The sequence below is a fragment of the Pongo abelii genome, chromosome 20 (assembly GCF_028885655.2).
Source record: "Pongo abelii isolate AG06213 chromosome 20, NHGRI_mPonAbe1-v2.0_pri, whole genome shotgun sequence".
Taxonomy (NCBI): domain Eukaryota; kingdom Metazoa; phylum Chordata; class Mammalia; order Primates; family Hominidae; genus Pongo; species Pongo abelii.
Genome location: NC_072005.2, coordinates 59,717,361 through 59,740,474, shown reverse-complemented (window position 1 = coordinate 59,740,474; position 23,114 = coordinate 59,717,361). Strand labels below are relative to the sequence as shown.

Here is a 23,114-nt window from a genome sequence, read left to right as displayed (position 1 = left end):
TCTCCAACTCCTGAATACTATTTCTGCTGTTACCTGTCAGTTCTCCTCATTGAGTCAAGAACAAGATTTTTTTTTTTTTTGTAAAACTGATGTGGACCAGGTACAGTGGGTCACACCTGTAATCCCAGCACTTTGGGAGGCTGAGGCGGGGGGATCCCGAGGTCAGGAGTTCAACACCAGTCTGGCCAATATGGTGAAACCCCGTCTCTACTAAAAATACAAAAATTAGCCAGGTGTGGCGGCATGAGCCTGTAGTCCCAGCTGCTATGGAGGCAGAGACAGGAGAATAGCTTGAGCCCAGGATTCAGAGGTTGTAGTGAGCCGGGATTGTGCCACTGCACTCCAGCCTGGGTGACAGATCGAGACACCATCTGAAAACAAACAAACAAAACAAAACAAAAACTAATGTCGATGGCCTGCCTGCTGCTCCATGCATCACCTTCAACATTGTCTCGTCCCAACTCAAAATGAGTTATCCATTTACAAACTGTTTATTTCTTTTGGGCATCATCTCCATAACCTTTTCATAAAGCATCAATGATTCCATTATTCCTCTACCCAAACTTTATTGTAAGTATTCTTTTTTTTGAGACAGTATCTCGCTATATCACCCTCGCTGGAGTGCAGTGGCATGATCACAGCTCACTGCAGCCTCGACCTCCCAGGCTCAAGCCATCCTCCCACCACAGACTCACAGCAGCCTGCCTTGCAGGCATTGCCACCATGACCAGCTAATTTTTGTATTTTTTGTAGAAAAGGCGGTTTCACCATGTTGCCAAGGCTGGTCTTGAATACCTGGACTCATATGACCCACCTGTCTCAGCCTCTGAAAGTGCTAGGATTATAGACCTGAGCCACTGCACATGGTCTCCCTGTAAATTTGATGTTTCTTCTTGTTTCAATTTTAGCAGAATTTATATTGCTTTGATAGAGTCTGTTTTCAAACTCATGTCTTATCCTTCTGAGTGCCTTAAACAAGAGCCTGTTCAGACATGTTTTAACAGATTTGTACCAGTTTATTTTGTGCAAAAATTGTAAAATTCATGCACAATTTTCTCATAATATGTATTTTTCCATGAACTTCTTGAAGATCTCTTGTACTAGAAAACTGTATTCAAGAGAATATAAAAAGGATTGTAGATATTCAAGTGCCACTTATTTCTGGGATGCAAGGATGGTTCAACATATTCAAGCAAATCAATGTGATATACCACTGGAACACAATGATAGATGAAATCCACATCATTTTAATAGATGGAGAAAAAGCATTTCACAAAGTTCAAAATCCAGTCATCATAGAAATCCTAAACAAAATAGACAGAAAAGGAAATTTACCTCAACAATAGAAAGACCATCCATGAAATAACCAACAAATAAATAACCAAGCAGGGAAAATGGAATGCTTTTCCTATAGGATCTCACGTGATGCAAGAATGCTCTCACCCCTTCTATTCAATGAACACTGCCTGTCCTAGCCAGAGCAATTAAATAGCAAAAGAAATCAAACTCATCCAAATCAGAAAGAAAGCAGTAAAATTATATTTGTTTGTAGATGACATGATCTTCTGTGTAGAAAATCACAGACTCAACCAAAATCGTACTGGAACTAACAAACATATTCAGTGGATTTGCACAATACAGTATCAGCACCAAAAATTAACTGAATTTCCATACTTTAACAATAAACAAGTTTAAAAGAAAATTTTAACACACTTCCATTTGCTGGAGAACTTAAAGTAAGAAATACTTAGGAATAAACGTAAAAAGGTGATAAGTTTGTACCTTGAAATCAACAAAAATTGATCAAAATGATTAAAAACATATAAAGAGATAACAACCCATATTGATGGTTTGGAAAAATTAATATGTTAAATGATTATATAACCCAATGTAATTTAGATTCAATACGATACCCATAAAAATCCCTATCAGTTTTTGTTAAAGAAACAAAAAAACAGGCTGGGACAAGTGGCTCAGGTCTGTTGTCCAGGCTGATCTCAAACTCCTGACCTCAAGTGACCTACCCGCCTTGGCCTCCCAAAGTGCTGGGATTACAGGCGTGAGCCACGCCACACAGCCCAGTCCTCTTAACATAAACACTTTAATCAATTAATGCTTGAACTCAACGTTAAGTCAACTCAAACTCAAGTCAATGCTGAACTGACTCTAATGTCAATTAATGCTTGACGGTTTGCTATATTCATCGCATTGGGAACAATTACCTGAAAAATGAATTTTCTGATATTCTGCAAGGAGTGAAGTTGGACTGAAGACCTTGCCACACTGATGACATCTGTAAGATTTCTGTCCAGTATGGATTCTCTGATGTCTAATGAGGTGAGAATGTGAAGTAAAGGCTTTGCCACGATCATCACACTTGTGAGGTTTCTCTCCTGTATGAGTTCTCCTATGTTTTGCAAAGGATGAAGCTTGACTGAAGACCTTGCCACAATCATGAGATTTGTAAGGTTTCTCTCCAGCATGAGTTCGCCAATGAACTGCAATGTATGAACGATGTCTGAAAAATTTGCCACAATTATTACATTTGTAAGATCTCTCTTCATTATGGCTTCTCCAGTGATTTACAATGGTTGTAGCGTTACTGAAGACGTTGTTAGAATCATTACGTTAGTGAAGTTTCCCTGCACTATGGATTGCCTGATGGTGAATAAGTGTTGACTGCCCACTAAAGGCTTTGGCACACTCATTACACTTGTAAGGTTTCCCTCCAGTGTGAACTCTAGGATGTTGTGCCAGGTGTGAATCACGTCCAAAAGCCTTGTCAAAAACTCTTATATTTTTATGGGTTCTCTCCAGTATGAATTCTCCTGTCTTTTGAGGCTTGATTTGCGATTATAAACTTTGTCACATTCTTCACATTTCTAAGTTTCTCTCCAGTATGAATTCTATGATGACGTGCAAGGTGTGCTTGTTGATTGAAAACCTCACCACAGTCATTAGACTTGTAAGGTTTCTCTCCAGTATGAATTGTTTTATGAATTGCAAGGACTGAATTGTGATGGAAGGGTTTTGCCACACTCATTACACTTGTAAGGTTTCTCTCCAGTATGAATTGTCTTATGAATTACAAGGACTGAATTGTGAGAGTAGGTCTTGCCACACTCATTACACTTGTAATGTTTCTCTCCAGTATGAGTTCTATGATGACGTGCAAGGTGTGCTTGCTGATTAAAAACCTTGCCACATTTATTACACTTGTAAGTGTTCTCTCCAGTATGAAGTCTATGATGTGCAAGCTTTGCTTTGCGATTAAAATCTTGCCACATTCATTACACTTGTAAGGTTTCTCTCCAGTATGATTTGCCTTATGAATTACAAGGGCTGAATTTTGACTGAACATCTTGCCACACTCATTACACTTGTAAGATTTCTCTCTAGTATGAATTCTCCTATGACTTTCAAGGTTTGATTTGAATCTGAAAGCTTCATCACATTCTTCACATTTGTAAGGTTTCTCTCCAGCATGAGTTCACCCATGAGCTGCAAGGTATGAACGATGTCTGAAAAATTTGCCACATTTATCACACTTGTAAGATCTCTCTTTATTATGGATTCTCCAATGATTTGTAATAGTTGTAGCATTACTGAAGACGTGGTGACCATCATTACATTTGTAAAGTTTCCCTCTGCCATGGATTGCTTGATGGTAAATAAGTGCTGACTGCCTATGAAAGGTTTTGCCATGCTCATTGTACTTCTAAGGTTTCTCTCCAGTATGATGTCTACGATGGCATGTGTTAACTCCTTACTGAAGGTCTTGCCACACTCATTACAATTCTAAGATTTATTTCCAGTATGAAGTCTATGATGGCGTGTAAGGCATGACTTCTGACTGAAGGTCTTGCCACATTCATAACACTTGTACGGTTTCTCTCCATTATGAATTCTCCTATGTCTTTCAAGGTTTGATTTGTATCTGAAAGTTTCATCACATTCTTCACATTTGTAAGGTTTCTCTCCAGTATGAAGTCTACAATGGCGTGTAAGGAATGATGTATGACTGAAGGTCTTGCCACACCTATTACAGCTGTAAGGTTTCTCACCAGTGTGAATTCTCCTATGTCTTTCAAGGTTTGATTTGAAACTGAAAGCTTCATCACATTCTTCACATTTGTAAGATTTCTCTCCACTATGAAATTTATGATGGTATACAATGGATGAGGTATGACTGAAGATCTTGCCACAATCATTACACTTGTAACATTTCTCTCCAGTGTGAATTTTCTGATGTATTTCAAGATTTTATTTGAAACTGTAAGCCTTGTCACATTCTTCACACTTGCAAGGTTTCTCTCCACTATGAAGTCTACAATGGCATGTAAGGGTTAACTGCTGATTGAAGGTCTTGCCACAATCATTACATTTGTAAAGTTTCTCTTCAGTATGAAGTCTATGATGGCATGTAAGGGATAACTCCTGACTGAAGGTCTTGCCACATTCATTACATTTGTACAGTTTCTCTCCATTATGAATTCTCCTATGTCTTTCAAGACTTGATTTGAAACGGAAAGCTTCATCACATTCTTCACACTTGTAAGGTTTCTCTCCAGTATGAAGTCTACGATGGCACGTAAGGGTTGACATATGACTGAAGGTCTTGCCACAATCATTACACTTGTATGGTTTCTCTCCAGTATGAGTTATCCTATGACTTTCAAGGTTTGATTTGAAACTGAAAGCTTTGTCACATTCTTCACATTCGTAAGGTTTCTTTCCAGTATGAATGCTACGATGGCATGCAAGGTATGACTTCTGACTAAAGGTCTTGCCACACTCATTACACTTGTGTGGTTTCTCTCCAGTATGAATTCTCCTATGTCTTTGAAGGGCTGAATTGTGTCTGAAAGCTTTGTCACATTCTTCACATTTGTAAGGTTTCTCTCCAGTATGAAGTCTATGATGATATGTAAGGGATGACATCTGACTGAAGGACTTGCCACACTCATTACACTTGTAAGGTTTCTCACCAGTGTGACATCTACGATGGCGTGCAAGATATCGCTTCCGAATAAAGACCTTGTCACATACATCACATTTATATTGTTTCTCTCCTAGATGAATTATCTGGTGTTTCCTTAAGAGTGAGCTATAATTAAAGGCTTTGCCACTCTCAATACATTGGAAAGATTTTTCTCTCATGTATACTTCCTGTCTTTGTGTGAGTAATGAATAATTCAGAAAATTATTCCCATAGTTATTAGATACATGGGTTTTGGGCCTAAAAGAAATTCTTTGGGCTGTTGAAACCGAGGAAGCATCATTGATAGACTTCTCAACTTGATTATTAATTTTCCCTTTGGGCTGAAATATGTGGAGTTCAGACAGATGCAAATGAAAGCTTGATCCAAGCTGATCTTTAATAGGCTTGTTTCCAGCATGACTTTGATCATATTGCTCTGTACTGCCCATCAATTTTTTGATTTTTGTCATGGGTGCTTCATGGCCATTTCTTTCATCTTCTTGCCACTGAAACTCTAAGTTATGAATATCTTTATCAATTTCCTGAAAGCAAAAGTCTCCAATGTGATGACGTTCATGTCTTTGCAATGTCCCTGTGTGGATCACTTCTCTATTGCCTTGTGCTGTTGATGAGAACTCCTTCATTGTGCATTTGGAAGAGATACCTACAAAATATAAACACTAATAGGTACACAAAAGACAATACTGATTTTAAACTTCCCAAACATGATCTTCAAAGTTTAGGAACAGAAAAGGGTAAGATTCTTTAACAAATAAAGGGCAATTACATGTGCTTCCAATTATTATTATGGAAGCTTATTTCCAATATCATGACAAAACACTGAAGGGCACAAACATGTGTAAGCCTAAAGTAAGGAGTATTTTTCCACTGTGACCCTAAAGTGTCTAACAGTTTGCAAAAGACATATCACTGTCACATCAATGAAAAGTATATATTCTTCATATTTACAGCATATTTACTGTATACAAATAAATACTAAAGGACCACACAATATACTATATTGGTAAATAATCCACAGCAAGCTCATGTAAGGATAACCAAAATCAATGGAAATTCTGTATTGTTAAATAATCATAGCACTGAGAAGATAAGAAAAGATTACAAAATTTAGCAAGGTGTGGTGGCCCATGTCTGTACTCCTAGCTACTCGCAAGGGTGAGGCCCAAGAATTGCTTGAACCCAAGAGGCAGAGGTTGCAGTGAGCTGAGATCGAGATTGCACCACTGTACTTCAGCCTGGATGACAAAGTGAGACTCCATCTCAAAAAAAAACAAAAAAGCAAAAAAACAAAAAAGCAATATTTTTCTGAATAACTGTCATAAAACTACCTATATCCATGCAGAAAAGGCATATTGTAACATTTAAAAAAATTTTTTTTATTTTTATATTTTTGAGACAATGTTTCACTGTGTCACAACAGGCTGGAGGGCAATGGCCTGATCTCAGCTCACTGCAACCTCCACCTTTTGGGTTCAAGCCATTCTCCTGTCTCAGCCTCCTGAGTACATGGGATTACAGGCACATGCCAGCATGCTTGGCTAATTTTTGTATTTTTAGTAGAGATAGGGTTTCATCATGTTGGCCAGGCTGGCCTTGAACTTTTGACCTCAAGTGATCCACCCGCCTCAGCCTCCCAAAGTCCTGGGATTGCAGGCGTGAGCCACAGCATCCAGTGGCACTTTGTGACATTAACTAGCAAACTGTGTCAGTTATATTGCATACCACATACCAAAAAGTTTTATGTAAAATCATAAAAATGAATTGGTAAAATACTGTAACCCATAAAACCAGCAAGCAAATCATAAGTACATTTATACAACCTGCAGAATTCTAAACAATTCCCTGTTAAGAAAAAAGGCACAACTTCTACTTACCACCAGCACACAATGTAAGAACTGAAATACATGTTAAGATCACTACCTTCTGATGTATGAGGTCAAAAAAATACGCAGCATTATAAAGAATAAGAATTCACTATCAGCTGGGTGCAGTGGTTCATGCCTGCAATTCCAGCACTTTGGGAGGCTGATGTGGGCAGACCATGAGGTCAGGAGTTCAAGAATAGCCTGGCCAACATGGTGAAACCCTCTCTACTAAAAATACCAAAAAATTAGCTGGGTGTGGTGGCGGGTGCCTGTAATCTCAGCTACTCAGAAGGCTGAGGCAAGAGAATCATTTGAACCCAGGAGGTAGAGGTTGTAGTGAGCCAAGGTCCCACCACTGCACTCCAGCCTGAGTGACAGGGTGAGACTTCGTCTGAAAGAAAAAAAAAAGAATTGACTAATAGTGTCAGAGGGTGCAATTATGATGCCACAACTACATTTATGAAACAGCCAGGCAATACAGCAATTCTATATATATATATGTATACATTGCTCTATGTATCTAGTTCACTATGCACAAAATATAAAACACAGAATGTGTACTGGGAAAATTTATAAACTGAGATCAGTGAAAACATTGTATAAAACAAATTGCACAATAAAAACAAACAATATGGTGCAGGCTCCCTGGTCTGAATGTTCTTATTGGCCAAAAGCCATGTTCAGAGTTCTTTTTCTCTAATAGGATGTTCCTGCAGATGGGGCCTTTGAGACAATTTGGTCATGGGTGTTGACTACTCGTGAATAGGGCTTGTGCTTTCATAAAAAGAGATATTAAAGAGCTCGTTTCCTGTTCCTCTTTCCCCCATGTCAGGACATGGCAGGAAGGTGGCTGGGCTAAACCATGAAGGATGCTCCCACCAGGAACCTATTTGGTTGGCACCTTGCTCTTGGATTTCCCACTTTCCAAATTCATGAGAGATAAATTTCTGTGTCTTAAGCCTCCCAGTTTAAGCTATTTCTTTTTTTGTTTGATTTTGAGACCGCGTCACGCTGTATCACCCAGGCTGGAATGTAGTGGGATGATTCTCCTGCCTCAAGAGATTCTCCCGCCTCAGCCTGTGGTCTCACTTTGGTGCCCAGACTGGAGTGCAGTGGTGCAACCTTGGCTCACTACAACCCCCATCTCCTGGGTTCAAGTGATTCTCCTGCATCAGCCTCTCGAGTACTTGGGATAACAGCCATGTGCCACCACACCCAAGTAATTTTTGTACTTTTAGTAGAGACAGGGTTTCATCATGTTGGCCAGGCTGGTCTCAAACTCCTGAACTCAGGTGATCTGCCCCTCTCAGCCTCCCAAAGTGCTGGGATTACAGGTGTGAGCTACTACACCTGGCCAATTTCTTGTATTTAGTAGATACGAGGTTTCACCATGTTGGCCAGACTGGTCGCAAACTCCTGACTTCAAGTGATCTGCCCACCTTGGCATCCCATACTGCTGGGATTAAGGCATGACCCACCTCAGCTGGCCAGCCTAAGCTATGTCTGATGGGACAGTGAAATGACTGAGACAGGAAAAGGAGCATCTCATGATCAACATCACCGAAGGCTGACAAATCTAATGAAACAAAGGAAGTTTAGGGCCTGTACTATAAATCTTGCAATACTTGAAGCCAACTAATAGCAATAACATGTTTTAAAAACCTTGAGGCCGGCTGAGTAAGGTGGTTCACACCTGTAATCCCAGCACTTTGGGAGACTGAGGGAGGAGGATCACGAGGTCAGGAGATCGAGACCATCCTGGCTAACACGGTGAAACCCCGTCTCTACAAAAAACAAAAATACAAAAAATTAGCCTGGTGTGGTGGCACACACCTGTAGTCCCAGCTACTTGGGAAACTGAGGCAGGAGAATCGCTTGAACCCAGGAGGCAGAGGTTGCAGTTAGCCAAGATTGCGCCACTGCACTCCAGCCTGAGTGACAGACCAAAACTCCATCTCAAAAAAAAAAAAAAAGAAAGAAATGAAAGAAGCCTAAAGAGTAACTCCAAACCACAAATATATATAAAATTCTCCAGTAAAGGTAAATAAAAAGACAGATAGGCTGGGCGCAGTGGTTCAAATGTGTAATTCCAGCAGATTAGGAGGCTGAGGTTGGCAGATCAACTGAGGGCGGGAGTTCGAGAACAGCCTGACGAAAAAGGAGAAATCCCGTGTCTATTAAAATACAAAATTAGCCAGGCATGGTGGCATATGCCTATAATCCCAGCTACTCGGGAAACCGAGGCAGGAGAATCGCTTGAACCCAGGATTTGGAGGTTGCAGTGACCCGAGATTGTGCCATTGCACTCTAGCATGGGTGACAAGAACAAAACTTCGTCTCATCAATCAATAAATAAATAGGCAAATAAAAGGACAGATACAGAAACTGGTATATGTGTCCCTTTTCTTCATAATTCAACATTTTTTCCTATTATTTAGAAGAAAAAAGCATGAAAAAACACTGTACATATATGTCAATGAAAATGCAGCATACACAGAAATAATTCCGACATAAATAGAGTTCTGGTGGAGAAAGAGAAGCTTTTGCATGTTGTGGAATTGTTTTTTCTTTGAGACAGAGTCTCATTCTGTTGCCCAGGCTGGAGTGCATGACACAATCTCAGCTCACCACAACCTCCACCTCCAGGGTTCAAGTGACTCTCCTGCCTCTTGAGTAGCAGGGATTACAGACACCCACGACTGTGTCTGGCTAATTTTTGTATTTTTAGTAGAGATGGAGTTTCACCACGTTAGACAGGCTGGTTTTGAACTCCTGACCTCAGATGATTGGCCCACCTTGGCCTGCCAAAGTGCTGGGATTACAGGTGTGGGCCACTGGGGCACAAGTATTGTTTGAGCCCGAGATGTGGAGCCAGCTGTGGTGAGCCAAGATCGCACCACTCTGCTGCAGCCTTGGTGACAGAGTGAGACTTCGTCATAAACAAACAAAAAAATAAGAGTAAAAAAGAAAGGAGTCAAAGCATGTCTACACAAAAAAGCAATTAAACACAAAAAGTAGGAAATGAAGAATGAAGAACAAAAAAAAAAAACCCTGAAAAAAACAACATAAGAACAAAATAACCAAAAAAAAAAAAAAAAAAAAAAAATTCGAGAAATACAGATAATATGTAACAAAAAGGCAATGGTAAGGTCTTCTGCATCAATAATATTTCAAATGCAAATATTTAACTCTACACTCAGAAGGCAAAGACTGGCTCAATCAACAGGAACCAACTACATGTTATCCACAGAAGACTCATATTAGCCCTAAGGACACACATATGCAAAAATTTTTAAAATAAAAGCCAATAGTTAGGTACGGGGATTGGCGTCTGTAATCCCAGCTTCTTGGGAGGCCGAGGAAGATGTTTTGAACCCAGGAGATCAAGACCAACTTCAACAACACAGCAAGAACCTGTCCCTAAAAAAAAAAAAAACTAAAAAAGTATCCTGGCATGGTGGCATGCACCTGTACAACTACCGGGGGAGGCTGAGGTGGGACAATCACTTGAGCCCAGGAATTCAAGATTGCAGTGAGCCATGATCACACCATTGCACTCCACCCTTGGGGACAGAGAGAGACACTGTATCTAAAAAAAGAGAAAACAGAAAGATACGTAAGGGCACATCCCCACTTCTGGAGGGAAGTTATCCTCACCCAGGGAGACCAGGTTCCTATAATTCTCCACCATCACGTCCCTGTATAGCATCCTCTGAGTAGGGTCCAGGCATTTCCACTCCTCCTGAGAGAATTCTATGGCCACATCCCTGAATGTCAACAGACTCTGAAATTAAAACACATTTTAAGGAAATGGTCATGGGAGGAGTTCTTATCTTTACAGAAAATGAGAAGAGGAGAGAGGGGAAAGCATGGATTTAATTGCAGTGAATGTTTTGAAAAATCCGAGTAAGGGGTTTTTCACCGCATTTTGTCTTCCCAGTTGTGTTTTGTTATACTTTTCTTTTTTTGAGACAGAGTCTCACTCTGTCACTCAGGCTGGAGTGCAATGGCGTAGTCTCCACTCACTGCAACCTCCACCTCCCAGGATCAAGCGATTCTCCTGCCTTAGCCTCCTGAGTAGTTGAAATTACAGGCGCATGCCACCACACCAATTTAATTTTTGTATTTTTAGTAGAAACAGGGTTTCACCATATTGGCCAGGTTTGTCTCAAACTCCTGACCTCATGATCTGCCTGACTCAGTCTCTCAAAGTGCTGGAATTGGAGGCCCAATTCTGGGCCATGCCTGGCCCAGAAACTTTTATTGACACACCAAGTGACATTCAGTATCTAGATGAGACAGAGTATGAGTGATGTCTTCAGAGATTGCAACGTCCACAGTGAAAGATCAGAAACCAAAATCCAGCCAGGCACGGTGGCACATGCCTGTTATCCCAGCTACCCGGGAGGGTGATGCAGGAGAATTGCTTGATCCCAGTAGGCAGAGGTTGCAATGATCCAAAATTGCACCAATCTGGCCAGGGCAACAGAGACTCCATCTCAAAAAAAAAAAAAAAAAATTAGCTGGGCATGGTGGCAGGCATCTGTGGTTCCAGCTACTTGGGAGCCTGATGTAGGAGGATGGCTTGAGCCTGAGGGTGGAAGTTGCAGTGAGCTAAGATCACGCCACTGTGCTCCAGCCTGGGCAACACAGTGAGAACCAGTCTCAAAATAAAAGAAAATACATGAAAACTAGGTTACTCAAAGTATGAAAATCCATCATATAGATATATTTGTCAACAAAATAACGAAACCTACACAGACTCACAAAAAACTAGATGTTAATACAAAGGGTGTTCATTTTCCCCAGATTTTCAAAATGTAAAAGTTGTTCAAAGTATATACATTTGTGTGTGTGTATATGTATATATATGTATATGTGTATGTGTATGTGTGTATATATATATATACAGGTTGTAAAAATATAAAATAGCAAGTTTTGTTTAACTGAAGAGGAATCTCATCTTGCTGGAAAAGGATACCTTGGCAGTTGGGGGCAGGGGGGAATCTTGTCAGATCTAAGAAAACAGGAAATGCCCCATCCTAGAGGAAGCAATCACTCTTTCAACTGCCTGACCTGGAGGAATCTTCAGATATCTGTAGGAATGCAGGCATGCACAGAAGCAACCACTATGACACTCTTTATACAGGGAAAAGTCACAAAGGACCCACATGTTGTCATTCAGACAATTTCCAATGTAGACGTCAAGAGTAAGCTAGCCATGTTTACTAACGTGAGAACATGTAAATTCACAAATAGCAGGATGAAATATCAAAGTAAAATATTTCCTGGAACACAAAGAAGAAAACAACACACACTGGGGTCTGCTTGAGGGTGGAGGGTGGGAGGAAGGAGAGGAGCAGAAAAAATAACTATTAGGGGCTGAGCACAGAGGCTCACACCTGTAATCCCAGCTGTTTGGGAGGCCAAGGTGGGTGGATCATCTTAGGTCAGAAGTTCAAGATCAGCCTGGCTAACATGGTGAAACCCCATCTCTACTAAAAATACAAAAATTAGCCAGGTGTGGTAGAAGGCCCCAGTAATTTCAGCAACCCAGGAGCCTGAGGCAGGAGAATCGCTTGAGCTCAGGATGCAGAGATTGCAGTTGGGCTTAATACCAGAGTGATGAAATAATTTGTCCAACAAACCCCGATGACCCTAGTTTACCTATGTAACAAACCTGCATATGCAGCCACAAACCTAAAGTAAAAACATAAATATAAAACTTTTTTTTTTTTTTTTGAGAAGAAGTCTTGCTGTATGCCCAGGCTGGAGTGCAGTGGCACAATCTCATCTCACTGCAACCTCCGCCTCCCAGGTTCAAGTGATTCTCTTGCCTCAGCCTCCTGAGTGGCTGGGATTACAGGCATGCACCACCACACCTGGGTAATTTTTGTAAAAAAAAAATTTTTGTAATTTACTGCAGAATTTTTTCTGAAGTCTCATAACGATGTAGAAATACATGAGTACTACCACACCTGACACCTGACACAGAACTGACAGCAGCAGCTCCCCAGTGAGGCTGGAAGGAGGGTGGAAGACATGACAGAGAAAAGAAGTTGCGTTATGGCAAAGGGTATAAGCTGCAGCTTTGCTTGGAGTTTTACCACAAAACAAATATATTCATCATGTGATGTTTAAATATAAAAATATATATTTAATAATAATTGATGGGGCTGGGCATGGTGGCTCATGCCTGTAATCTCAGCACTCCTGGAGGCTGAGGCAGGCAGATCACCTGAGGCTAAGAGTTTGAGACCAACCTGGCCAACATGGTGACAACCCGTCACTAATAAAAATACAACAAAATTAGCTGGGCATGGTGGTGCATGCCTATAATCTCAACTACTGGGGAGGCTGAAGCAGGAGAATCACTTGAACCCAGGAGGTGGAGGTTGCCATGAGCCAAGATCATGCCACTGCACTTTAGCCTGGGTGACAGAGCAAGACTTCTTATATTTAAAATATAATAATATCAGAATATAATAATAATAATAATTATAACAGATGGAATGAGAATATGGCTCCATCCTCTAGGATAAAAAGAAGTACTGCTCTCATATTTGAGAAAAGTTATAACAATTTTTACTGAAAACACCTGTTTCACAAGCCTCTCCACAGTAACCCCACAGTCTCCATGAGCTTAATATGCTACAAATGGATTAATGAATCTCCTGCTATTATTTAGTTTGATTTCCTATTCTTAAAGTAATGATGGAATCAAACATCTTGTATCATTCATGTCTGTGTATGAACTTTCCATTCTAATTAGTAAGATTTTTGGAGTCAGAAACACAGTAACTCACTCAGTTACCTAAAAATGTAGTATAAAATCAGGCAGAAAGCATTTCCCAATATTGGTCTCCTTTTCTGGAATTTACCACGTACTTCGTGCACATGAATACGTGACTTCTAGTGGCAGCTGCTGTAATCCTGGTCCACAGAGAGCTGACAGTGCATCCAGATGTGGCCCCTAAACAATCCCTGCTGCCCAACAGCACTGACACCATGGGACCCTCACCCCATCTCCATCCATGTCTGGGTGTGAGCCCTTCCCAGGACCATGCCCAGTGCAGCCTCTTCCCAAGTTCATGTCACTGGGTCACGAGAGATAAAATCTAAGCAAGATGAGAGGGACTGAGGGAAGGCATGGGTGAATGTGAGCAAACCTGTCAGGAAGGATGCTTCAGACTCAGAAGATTCCAAACTCCAAGGTCAGCATTTCTGAAAGAAAGGAGACAGAACAATCCACCAAGAATATCATCTCACCTGAGAAAGGGCCATCCCTGACTTCTTTGCTTTCCTCTTCCTCTTCCGGGTTTCTTCCTCACATACTAAGAGTTTTTAAAAGTCAATCCTGAATGTTAAAAATATGTTGTTTATTGCTCAGAATCAACACACAGCCTCCCTGTAACACAATGACACATACAAAGGAGACCTCACCCTGATGAAATACGGTCCCCTCTACTGCCCTCCACACCAGGTAAAATAAACTCCTACAGGAAAGCTCCTGCTCCCCTCCTGGGGAAGCCTACACACAGGCTGCAGCAGTGGGGAGCTGGGCTGGAACGAGCTCCTCTTCAGGGCACAGACCCAGACCTGACCAAACTCCATACAGAGGTTGGGTGCTGTGGCTCACAGCTGTCATCCCAGTACTGTGGGAGGCTGAGAGGGGTAGATCGCTTGAGCTCAGGAGTTTGAGACCAGCCTAGGCAACATGGTGAAACCCCATCTCTACAAAAATACAAAAACTTTGCCAGGCATAGTGGTGCATGTCTGTATGTCTGTGGTCCCAGCTACTTAGGAGGCTGAGGTGGGAGAATCACTTGAGCTCGGGAGTTCGAGACCAGCCTGGCCAACACAGCGAAACCCTGCCTTTACTAAAAATACAAAAATTGAGCTGGTTGCAGTGGCTCACACCTGTAATACTAGCACTCTGGAAGGCCGAGACGGGCGGATTACTTGAGGTCAGAAGTTTGAGGCCAGCATGGTCAACATGGTGAAACCCTGTCTCTATTAAAAATACAAAAAGTAACAGGGCTTGGTAGGTGTCTGTAATCCCAGCTACTCAGGAGGCTGAGGCAAGAGAATCGCTTGAATCCTGGAGGTTGCAGTTGCAGTGAGCCGAGATCATGACACTGCACTCCAGCCTGGGTGACAGAATGAGACTCAAAACTAAACTAAACTAAAAATAAAATACAATAATTAGCCGAGTGTGGTGGCACACACCTGTAATATCAGCTAATTGGGAGGCTGAGAAACAAGAATCGCTTGAACCCAGGAGATGTAGGTTGCAGTGAGCCAAGATCATGAGACTGCACTCACAGCCTGTGCGACAGAGTGAGACCGTGTCAAAAAAAAAAAAAAAGCGTTTCTGATGTGATTAATGCAGAGATAATAAAGCCTGAGTAACGTGATAGAGACTGATGGGCAGAGGGAACTTCAGATGGGGGTGGGAGGGCATGGGAGACAGCTCTGAGCCTAGACCTGAACACAGAGGAAAGGGACAGGGCTGTCATCATTTAGGTACATAGGGTAAGAGCAGGGACAACGACCTGAGACAGGAAAGGTTCTGATGTTTGGGAAAAGTGAAAAGCAAATGTGACTGGGGAAGAGGGAGTCAGGAGATGAGGGCAAGCCAGTGGAGGGTTCCCTGCCAGGGACTGACATGACCTGCTCTACATCTAGCTGTGATATCCTAATACAGAGAAAGGCCCCAAAGATAGTCTCTGTGTCTGAGTCTGCAACTCTGTTTCTTCTATTCTTCTGTGTTTTATTATTATTTTTTCATTTTTGGGGTACTGTATCCCATTTAAAATTCTAATTACAACTGGGCACTCCCCTCTCCCAGAAGAAAAGCCATGCCCAGACACATACTCTATTTTGCCAACCATTTCAGGGTCCAGGGTCACTTGGGTTGAGCTTTTCTGGTCTAGCCCCTCATCTCCAAGTTGCAGGAAGCCTCACTGGGGTCAGAGTGGGGAAATTTTCACCAAGTTACCCTGAGAAGGTCTGAGATGAGTGAGAAGGTGTGCCTGAATTCTTTTTAATTTTTTTTTTTTGACATGGAGTCTCGCTCTGTCTCCCAGGCTGGAGAGCAGTGGTGGGATCTCAGCTCAGTGCTAACTCCACTTCCCGTGTTCACACCATTCTCCTGCCTCAGCCTTTTGAGTAGCTGGGACTACAGGCATCCGCCACCACGTCTGGCTAATTTTTTGTATTTTTAGTAGAGAAGGGGTTTCACCAGGTTAGCCAGGATAATCTCGATCTCCTGACCTCCTGATCTGCCCGCCTTAGCCTCTCAAAGTGCTAGGATTACAGGCGTGAGCCACCACACCCGGCTGCCTGAATTATTACATGGGGGCCTGGAAGAGCTAATGGAAGTGTTGGTCTTTATCACCCCTATCCTTGAAAATTAGAGAAGCATCTTTCACATATCTGGGCTAAAGAAACTTCTTTTGCAAGGTTCTGTTGCCTTTGATCCCCGACATTTAATTCTTCCTTACAAGAAAATCACAGTAACATTTATAAAATGCAGAAGTGTGAACCCACAGCTACTGACCTTACAAACAGTGAAAAGAAGGTCAGCTGTAGAATTAAGACATAAGCAAATTGTTTCCATCAAGAATACATGGGTGGCCAGGAGCAATGGATCATGCTTGTAATCCCAGTACTTTAGGAGGTCGAGGCAGGTGGATCATCTGAGTTCAGGAGTTTGAGACCAACCTGGCCAACATGGTGAAACCCCATCTCTATTAAAAATACAAAAAATTAGCTGGGCATGGTGGTGGGTGCATGAGAGGCTGAGGCAGGAGAATTGCTTGAACCCAGGAGGCAGAGATTGCAGTGAGCTGAGATCATGCCATTGCACTCCAGTCTGGGCAACAAGAGCAAAACTCTACCTCAGAAAAAAAAAAGTATACATGGATGCTTTCAGAAAAGCATTACATGCCAGTCCAGCCCATCTTTCAACATTAGTCCAGAGTGGACCAGAGGGGCCTTGAGGGAAACATGCATTTAATAGCTCACAGGCTTTAAGAATAGCCATGCTGTAGTGGGACTGATAAGGAATCAGAGAGACCGATGGGGTTGAGGAGGATTTATTATTATTTAGGTGCACCAACCCAGTCAGTTTAACATTCAAGGGACTGAGCCCTGAACAAAGAGCTAAGTTACCTTTTCAGCATTTCATGGGGTGGGGGGAGATCTGTGCAGGGGGAAGCCTATTACAGAAGAGAAAAACAAAGACAGTTATTTAATTGAGACATGCATTACATCATTTCTTACTTTTCAAGGAAAAACATGTTTTACGACTTGAGTTTATCTGTGTAGTGACCTTTCACCTGCACAGCTAGAGAAACAGCATCTTCACAATGCCCAGGAAAAGAGGAGAGATAAGGCTCACTAGCCACAGAAAAACAGGCAGTTAATTTTTAAGGGACTCCAGCTCTTTCTCTTTCTCAGGGGCAATTGGGTTTTCTTACATACAACTGAGTTTCTGCTTACACATTTTTAAATTTCATTTAATTCCTGTTTCAATGCAAGAAGTGCATAATTCAGTACAAGGAAGAATCTCTGTAAGTATGAAAGATCCAGCACACCCCTTTAAACATGGAAACTCTGTTTAGGTTAAAAAGCAGAATCCAACTTCTCTAGGACCCATATAGGATGGGCCCTATATTGTAACCCTGTCCATTCCACTGCTGTTTTAACTTGCAGGAATCATACCTTAGATCCACCACAGTTAGCTGAAACCAGCAGCTCAGGACAAGTGGGCCAGCCAGCAAGACCCAGATCATCCAACTTGGCTGATCCTGAGATAAGACCAAGCTGCTGCTGAGGATGACAGCCCTGCTCTGGTCACTCCGGATGCTGACCAGTCTACGCACAGCTGAAGCTCGAGGAGACAAGTCCTGCTCTAGTCACAAACCAGAAGCTGACTAGTCTATGCATGGCTGAAGCTTGAGGACTCATCAAGCAAGTAAATGTGGTTAGAAATCTTATGGCGGGTAGTTTTCCTTGTAATACTAACTGTTTTATTATTGTTCTGTCGTTGTGCTCAACCTCCTCCCCCAGGCAAGGCCCTCTTCTGTCCTTGCTGGATATGAATATGCTGTACATTGTTTTGCTGTTGTTACCCCCCTTCACCATGTTAGAAGAAGCACCTATAGAAACGCGTCCCCACTGTACACATACTACCTGGTCAGGGAACAGGATAACTAAGACTCTATTGCACCATACTTATTATGAGTACAAAGACTTGCTTAAGAACTTGTACTTATAAAGGCTAGGCACGGTGGCTCATGCCTGTAATCCCAGCACTTTGGGAGGCGGAGGCGGGTGGATTGCCTGAGGTCAGGAGTTCGAGACCAGCCTCACCAACATGAAGAAACACTGTCTCTACTAAAAATACAAAATTAGCCAGGCATGGTGGCACATACCTGTAATCCCAGCTATTTTGGAGGCTGAGGCAGGAGGATCACTTGAACCTGGGAGGTGGAGGTTGTGGTGAGCCAAGATTGTGCCATTGCACTCCAGCCTGGGCAATAAGAGAGAAATTCCAGCTCAAAAAAAAAAAAAAAAAAGAAAAGAAATTGTACTTAGACAATCTACTCAATTTGTGACCAAGAAAATAACCAACCTTATGTATCTTATAACTCCAAGTTTTCACCTGGTGAATAGTTTAAAATTTGTGCAAGGTCAAAAGAAAGTTCCCGCTTAAACCAAATCAAGGTCCTTCCCTTTTACCGATGGCCTATTTCTCTGTATTTTGATGCTTGTCAAGCAGCAGACCTAGACTCATCTGTCTGTAGTAACCTACCTATACAAAGATACTATAGAAATGACTACAAATAAGTATGCATGCCACCTTGTCCCTCTGAGACCCCAGAAAAAGATTCTCAGTATTGCATATCGTGGCACCCCAGCACACAACAAAGGACAATTATGCTTACCAAAATGCTGGTAAAACCAGATTGTGAAACAAAAATCTGTCATCCTGTAAATTTCACCATTCTAAAGCCAGACTTACCCGTATGGACTGCAGGTTACCCTATACATGTCTCCACACACACCTACCCAGCAACCTACCTATATGTTGTCAAAAAAGGGACCCCGACACTTCTGGCCCAGCAACAATTCCAAATCTTTAAATTATTCTATAAGCAGGTAGACCAGAAGTTACCAGAGCCTCCTCCTTTAGCTAAAAACCTGTTTGCTCAGCTGGCTGAAAACATTGCAGGCAGCTTAAGCATTTCCTCATGTTATGTTTGTAGAAGGACTAACATAGGAGACCACTGGCCTTAAGAAGCAAAAGTGTTAATGCCACAAGATAATTTAACTCTAACTGACTCTTCCCCCAAATGAATGCCCACAAGTTCAAGCGCCTAGCTCTTAAAAACTTCTATTATCAGGAGATACTGGGTTGTTCACTAAGGAAAAGCTTTTACAGAGTCACTAGAAGAATTAACTTGTTTAAGACAGCAATATTATAATAAAACACTAAAGAAAACTTTGTGGCAAGGCAAAGATGACTCCAGATCACCTCATCCAAACCCATTCTCCCGTTTCTCTTCTCTAAACCACACCTAGTATCAACTTGAAGCTCCAAATACCTGGCAAGTACTCTCTGGTCTCTATGAGATCTGTGCGCCACAGGCCTACTGACAGTTGCCAGGAAAAAGGACAAGGGCTTGTGTACTTGAAACAATTAGACCATGTTTCTTCTTACTCCCACTGCAAGAGGGAGAAACTTGAAGGTATCCTGTCTACAATAAAATCAAAGAAAAAAACAAAAGACATATAGACATAAGAAAAGACATAAAAATAGAAGATTAGAAAGACACAGATTGGCCCCCTGAAAGACTAATTCGGTACTCTAGGACAGCCACCTGGGCACAAGATAAGTCATAAAGGTATCGCACCCTGATTTACACGCTTAACCACATCATAAATTTGCAAGCAGTACTTGAAATCATCACTAATGAAACTGGCCCAGTAAGCCAAGAAAATGAGAAATGCCATCCACCAAAATAGATTAGCTTTAGACACCTCCTAGCCCAGGAAGCAGGAGTATGTAGAAAGTGTAATCTAACTAATTGCTGCCTAGAAATTGATGACAATAGGAAGGCTATTAAAGAAATAACTGTAAGAATGAAAAAATTAGCCCATGTTCCAGTCCAGACTTAGACAAAATAGACTCCTGATTCCATCTTTAGAGGCTGGTTTTCCTCCTTCAGCAGATTCAAAACCTTAGTAGGAGTAGTTCTAGAAATACTAAGAATTGGTTTAATACTCCCTTGCCTCTCACCACTCCTTGTTAAGAAACATTCAATCAACTATAGAAGCAATTGTGACCAGGCAGACTAGCACTCAGCTAATAGCTCCATATAAATATCAGCCTGTGCCTAAAGAAGAAAACCTGCTCTTTCATGAAGAATCCAGTAATAGTGATGCTTTCGATTAAAATCTTGATTATAAAAAGCATCTAAGGGAAGAAACTGAAGCAGAAATAAAAAAAAAAAAATGCATTCATTCACTCCAAGAATAGTAACAGGCAAGGCAAAGGTTAAACAGAAAAGAGGAAGTTCACCCCCACCTCCAGAACAAGGGTGAAGCAAAAAAAAAAAAAGACAAATGTGTGTATTTAGCCGTTCTTGTTTTTCTTTCAATGCAGCTACAAGGCCACCAGCTATGGAAGGACACAAGTTATGCTATGCTGTAGATTACGTGACCTATTATTATATGATTAACTGCTTTTACTCTGCTTCTGAAAGCAAAAAAACCCACTCTGTGTTTGTTGAAATGCTCAGCTTTTTAGATGTAAATCCACTGAGCCAGTGCATATCTTAAATAAACATCCTCCTGTCTCCCCCATATCAGTCTCTCTAGTCCTCAGTTTCCCGCAACACCATCTCTGTGCCTCCTCTGCTCTCCCCGTTAAATTCTCTCTTCCCTGTTATACCCCTGTCCCCACTCTCTGGCAGCCTAGATCCCCAGGTGTCCTCCCTGCTGTGGTTCTCCCTCTGTTCTCCTTGCCACCAGCACCACTCTGCTGTCTGCCCTGGCTCCAAATCCCTCCTCCTCTCCCTCACTCTGATGAGCCTCCCTCTTTGCTGCCCCTCTCCCTACCTTGCTGTCCTTCATCTCTCTGTACATCTAGCTTTTCTCTACATTTCTCCAGTTGCTTTTCTCCTCCTGCTTTATCTTTTTTTTTTTTTTTTTCCAGTTTTGCTGTCTCTTGGCAAATACCTCACCATCCTCTACTTTGCCATCTGTTATGGGCCTTTCTCATTCTTCTTTTCTCTGTCTCAGGTTTTCTACTGCTGTCCGTCTCCTTATCCCTTTCGCCCACACAATCACAGGAGGGTTTGGAGTAAGACGCCTGCACCCTGGAAGAGCCCATTTTCCAGGGGCTGGAGCTAAGGAGGCAAGAACACCCCGTGTCACAGAACAGGCCCCGGGCACCCCCCTAACGCAGGCTCAGGGCAAGCTGTGGCTGCGGATGGGAGACCTGGGGAGCAGCAGGGCCCGGCATGAGGAGGGACGTGGGGGGCGACGGCGCCTTAAGACAAGGGTGGGGTTTGTAGGATCCCGGGACCGGGCAGAGAACTCGGCCTCCCTGGGACTGGGGCTGCGGCTTTGCGCTCCAGCGGCCGACGAGGGCGAGGCTGGGAGGCGCCCAGGGCGGGAATTCACCTCTCGGGTGAGGACTTTAAAAAGCGCGGGGCGGGAGGAGTCAGAAAAGGGTTTAGAGCAGGAAAACTATGCCACAGAAAGTGTATACATTGCCCTATAGCAGAAAGATTCGGAACGGGACCAGCCTCAGGGAGACTTTAAACCCAAAAGGAAGTGACCCCCGGGCTCTCACGGGGACGTCTCAATTTGCTCTGGGCGAAGGAAGACGGGCGAGAATTTCCAGGTCTGTAGGGACCCCACGTCCCACGGACAGAAGCGCCGGGGACCTGGGAAGAGCAGACTGCATACAAGATGGAGCGAAACTCACGCGCCGCTGTGGGACCTTCACTCCACGCGATCTGCTTCCGGGTTTGCGCGCCTCTGAGGGGGGAAGGACAGAAGCCAGGCCTGGGCGGGACCTGCGAGGAGGTGGGCGGGGCCTGGGCCAGGTAGGGGTAGAGGCGGAGAGACCTTGCCCTTTAGTACCGGAAGAGGGCGGGGCTGGGGCGGGATCTGTGCGTCTCTCAGCCTCCCTCCCACCGCCTCTGTTTTCGGGTTTTGGAGGCGAGATGGCCAGGAAGGCCGAGCCATGATTCAAAAGCCCTGGAATTGTCTGAAACGGGGATGCAAAGTAGAATGTGAAATGCAAATCCCTGCTTGGGCAGAACTTACGATTTCATGCTGAGGGCCCAGAGAATGGAATAGAAATCCTCTCCCTTTCTATTCTCCATTCACTCCGGAGGGAGAGTCCACCCTTTGCTCAGCTGCAGAGACTTCCCTAAAGCCACCGCCTGGGATGCTGGATGGAGTGCTCCGGCCAGCGAGGAGGTCACCACCTGCTGGATAAACACAGCAAGGATGCGGGTGCGGGGGCGGGAGCCTGAGGTCCCAGCTACTCAGGAAGCAGCGGCGGGAGGATCGCTGAACCTGGGGGTCCAGGCCAGCCTGGGCGACAAAGTAACACCCCCTCTTGCAGGGCTCCCTTCCTCGTTTCTCTCTTTCTGTCTTTATTTTTCATTGTTTTTTAATGTTTTAAAATAAGAGTTTGATTGTGTGAGATAGGGATCCAACATTGTTCTTTTCCATGTGGATATCCAGTTAGTTGTCCATTCCACATTTGTGGAAGAGATCTATTACTTTCTTTTATGTATTTACTTATTTGTTTTCTTTTGAGACAGAGTATTTCTCTGTGGTTCAGGCTGCAGTGCAGTGGTGGGATCTCGACTCACTGCAGCCTCTGCTTCCTGGGTTCAAGTGATTTGCCTGCCTCAGCCTGAAGGGGGTCTGCCCCTCCATACCTGTGGGTATTTCTCATCAGGTGGAGATGAGAGACTGAGAAAATAAATAAGACACAGAGACACAGCATAGAGCATAGAGACTAACAATGGACAGCATAGAGAAACAGCACAGTATAGAGAAACAGCAGTGGGCCCAGGTGACCGGAGCTCAGTGTGCGAGGCCCCACACCAGTGCTGAGTTCCCTCGGTATTTATTGATCACTATTTTTACTATCTTTGTGAGGGGAGTGTGGCAGGGCAACAGGGTGATGGTGGGGAGAAGGGCAACAGGGT

General features: G+C 42.9%; 1 protein-coding gene and 1 pseudogene across 4 annotated transcripts; both read right to left on the bottom strand.

The window, feature by feature from the left end:
• Window positions 1-1,227: 1,227 nt before the first annotated feature.
• On the bottom strand, window positions 1,228-21,984 carry ZNF525 (zinc finger protein 525). Of its 4 annotated transcripts, none has more exons than XM_063719631.1 (6): window positions 21,872-21,984; window positions 18,309-18,406; window positions 17,044-17,090; window positions 14,137-14,224; window positions 10,525-10,651; window positions 1,228-5,645 (listed from the first exon to the last, which is right to left on the bottom strand). In XM_063719631.1, exons 4-6 carry the CDS (start codon window positions 14,149-14,151, stop codon window positions 4,264-4,266), a joined length of 1,524 nt encoding a protein of 507 aa, XP_063575701.1. In that variant the 5' UTR covers window positions 14,152-14,224; window positions 17,044-17,090; window positions 18,309-18,406; window positions 21,872-21,984; the 3' UTR covers window positions 1,228-4,263. The 4 variants fall into 4 exon arrangements, with proteins under 4 accessions (XP_063575701.1, XP_054397194.2, XP_063575702.1 ...); XM_054541219.2 differs by lacking the exon at window positions 21,872-21,984 and adding an exon at window positions 18,509-21,865; XM_063719632.1 differs by lacking the exon at window positions 18,309-18,406.
• Window positions 2,994-4,211, bottom strand: LOC129051831 (zinc finger protein 845-like; annotated as a pseudogene).
• Window positions 21,985-23,114: the final 1,130 nt, after the last annotated feature.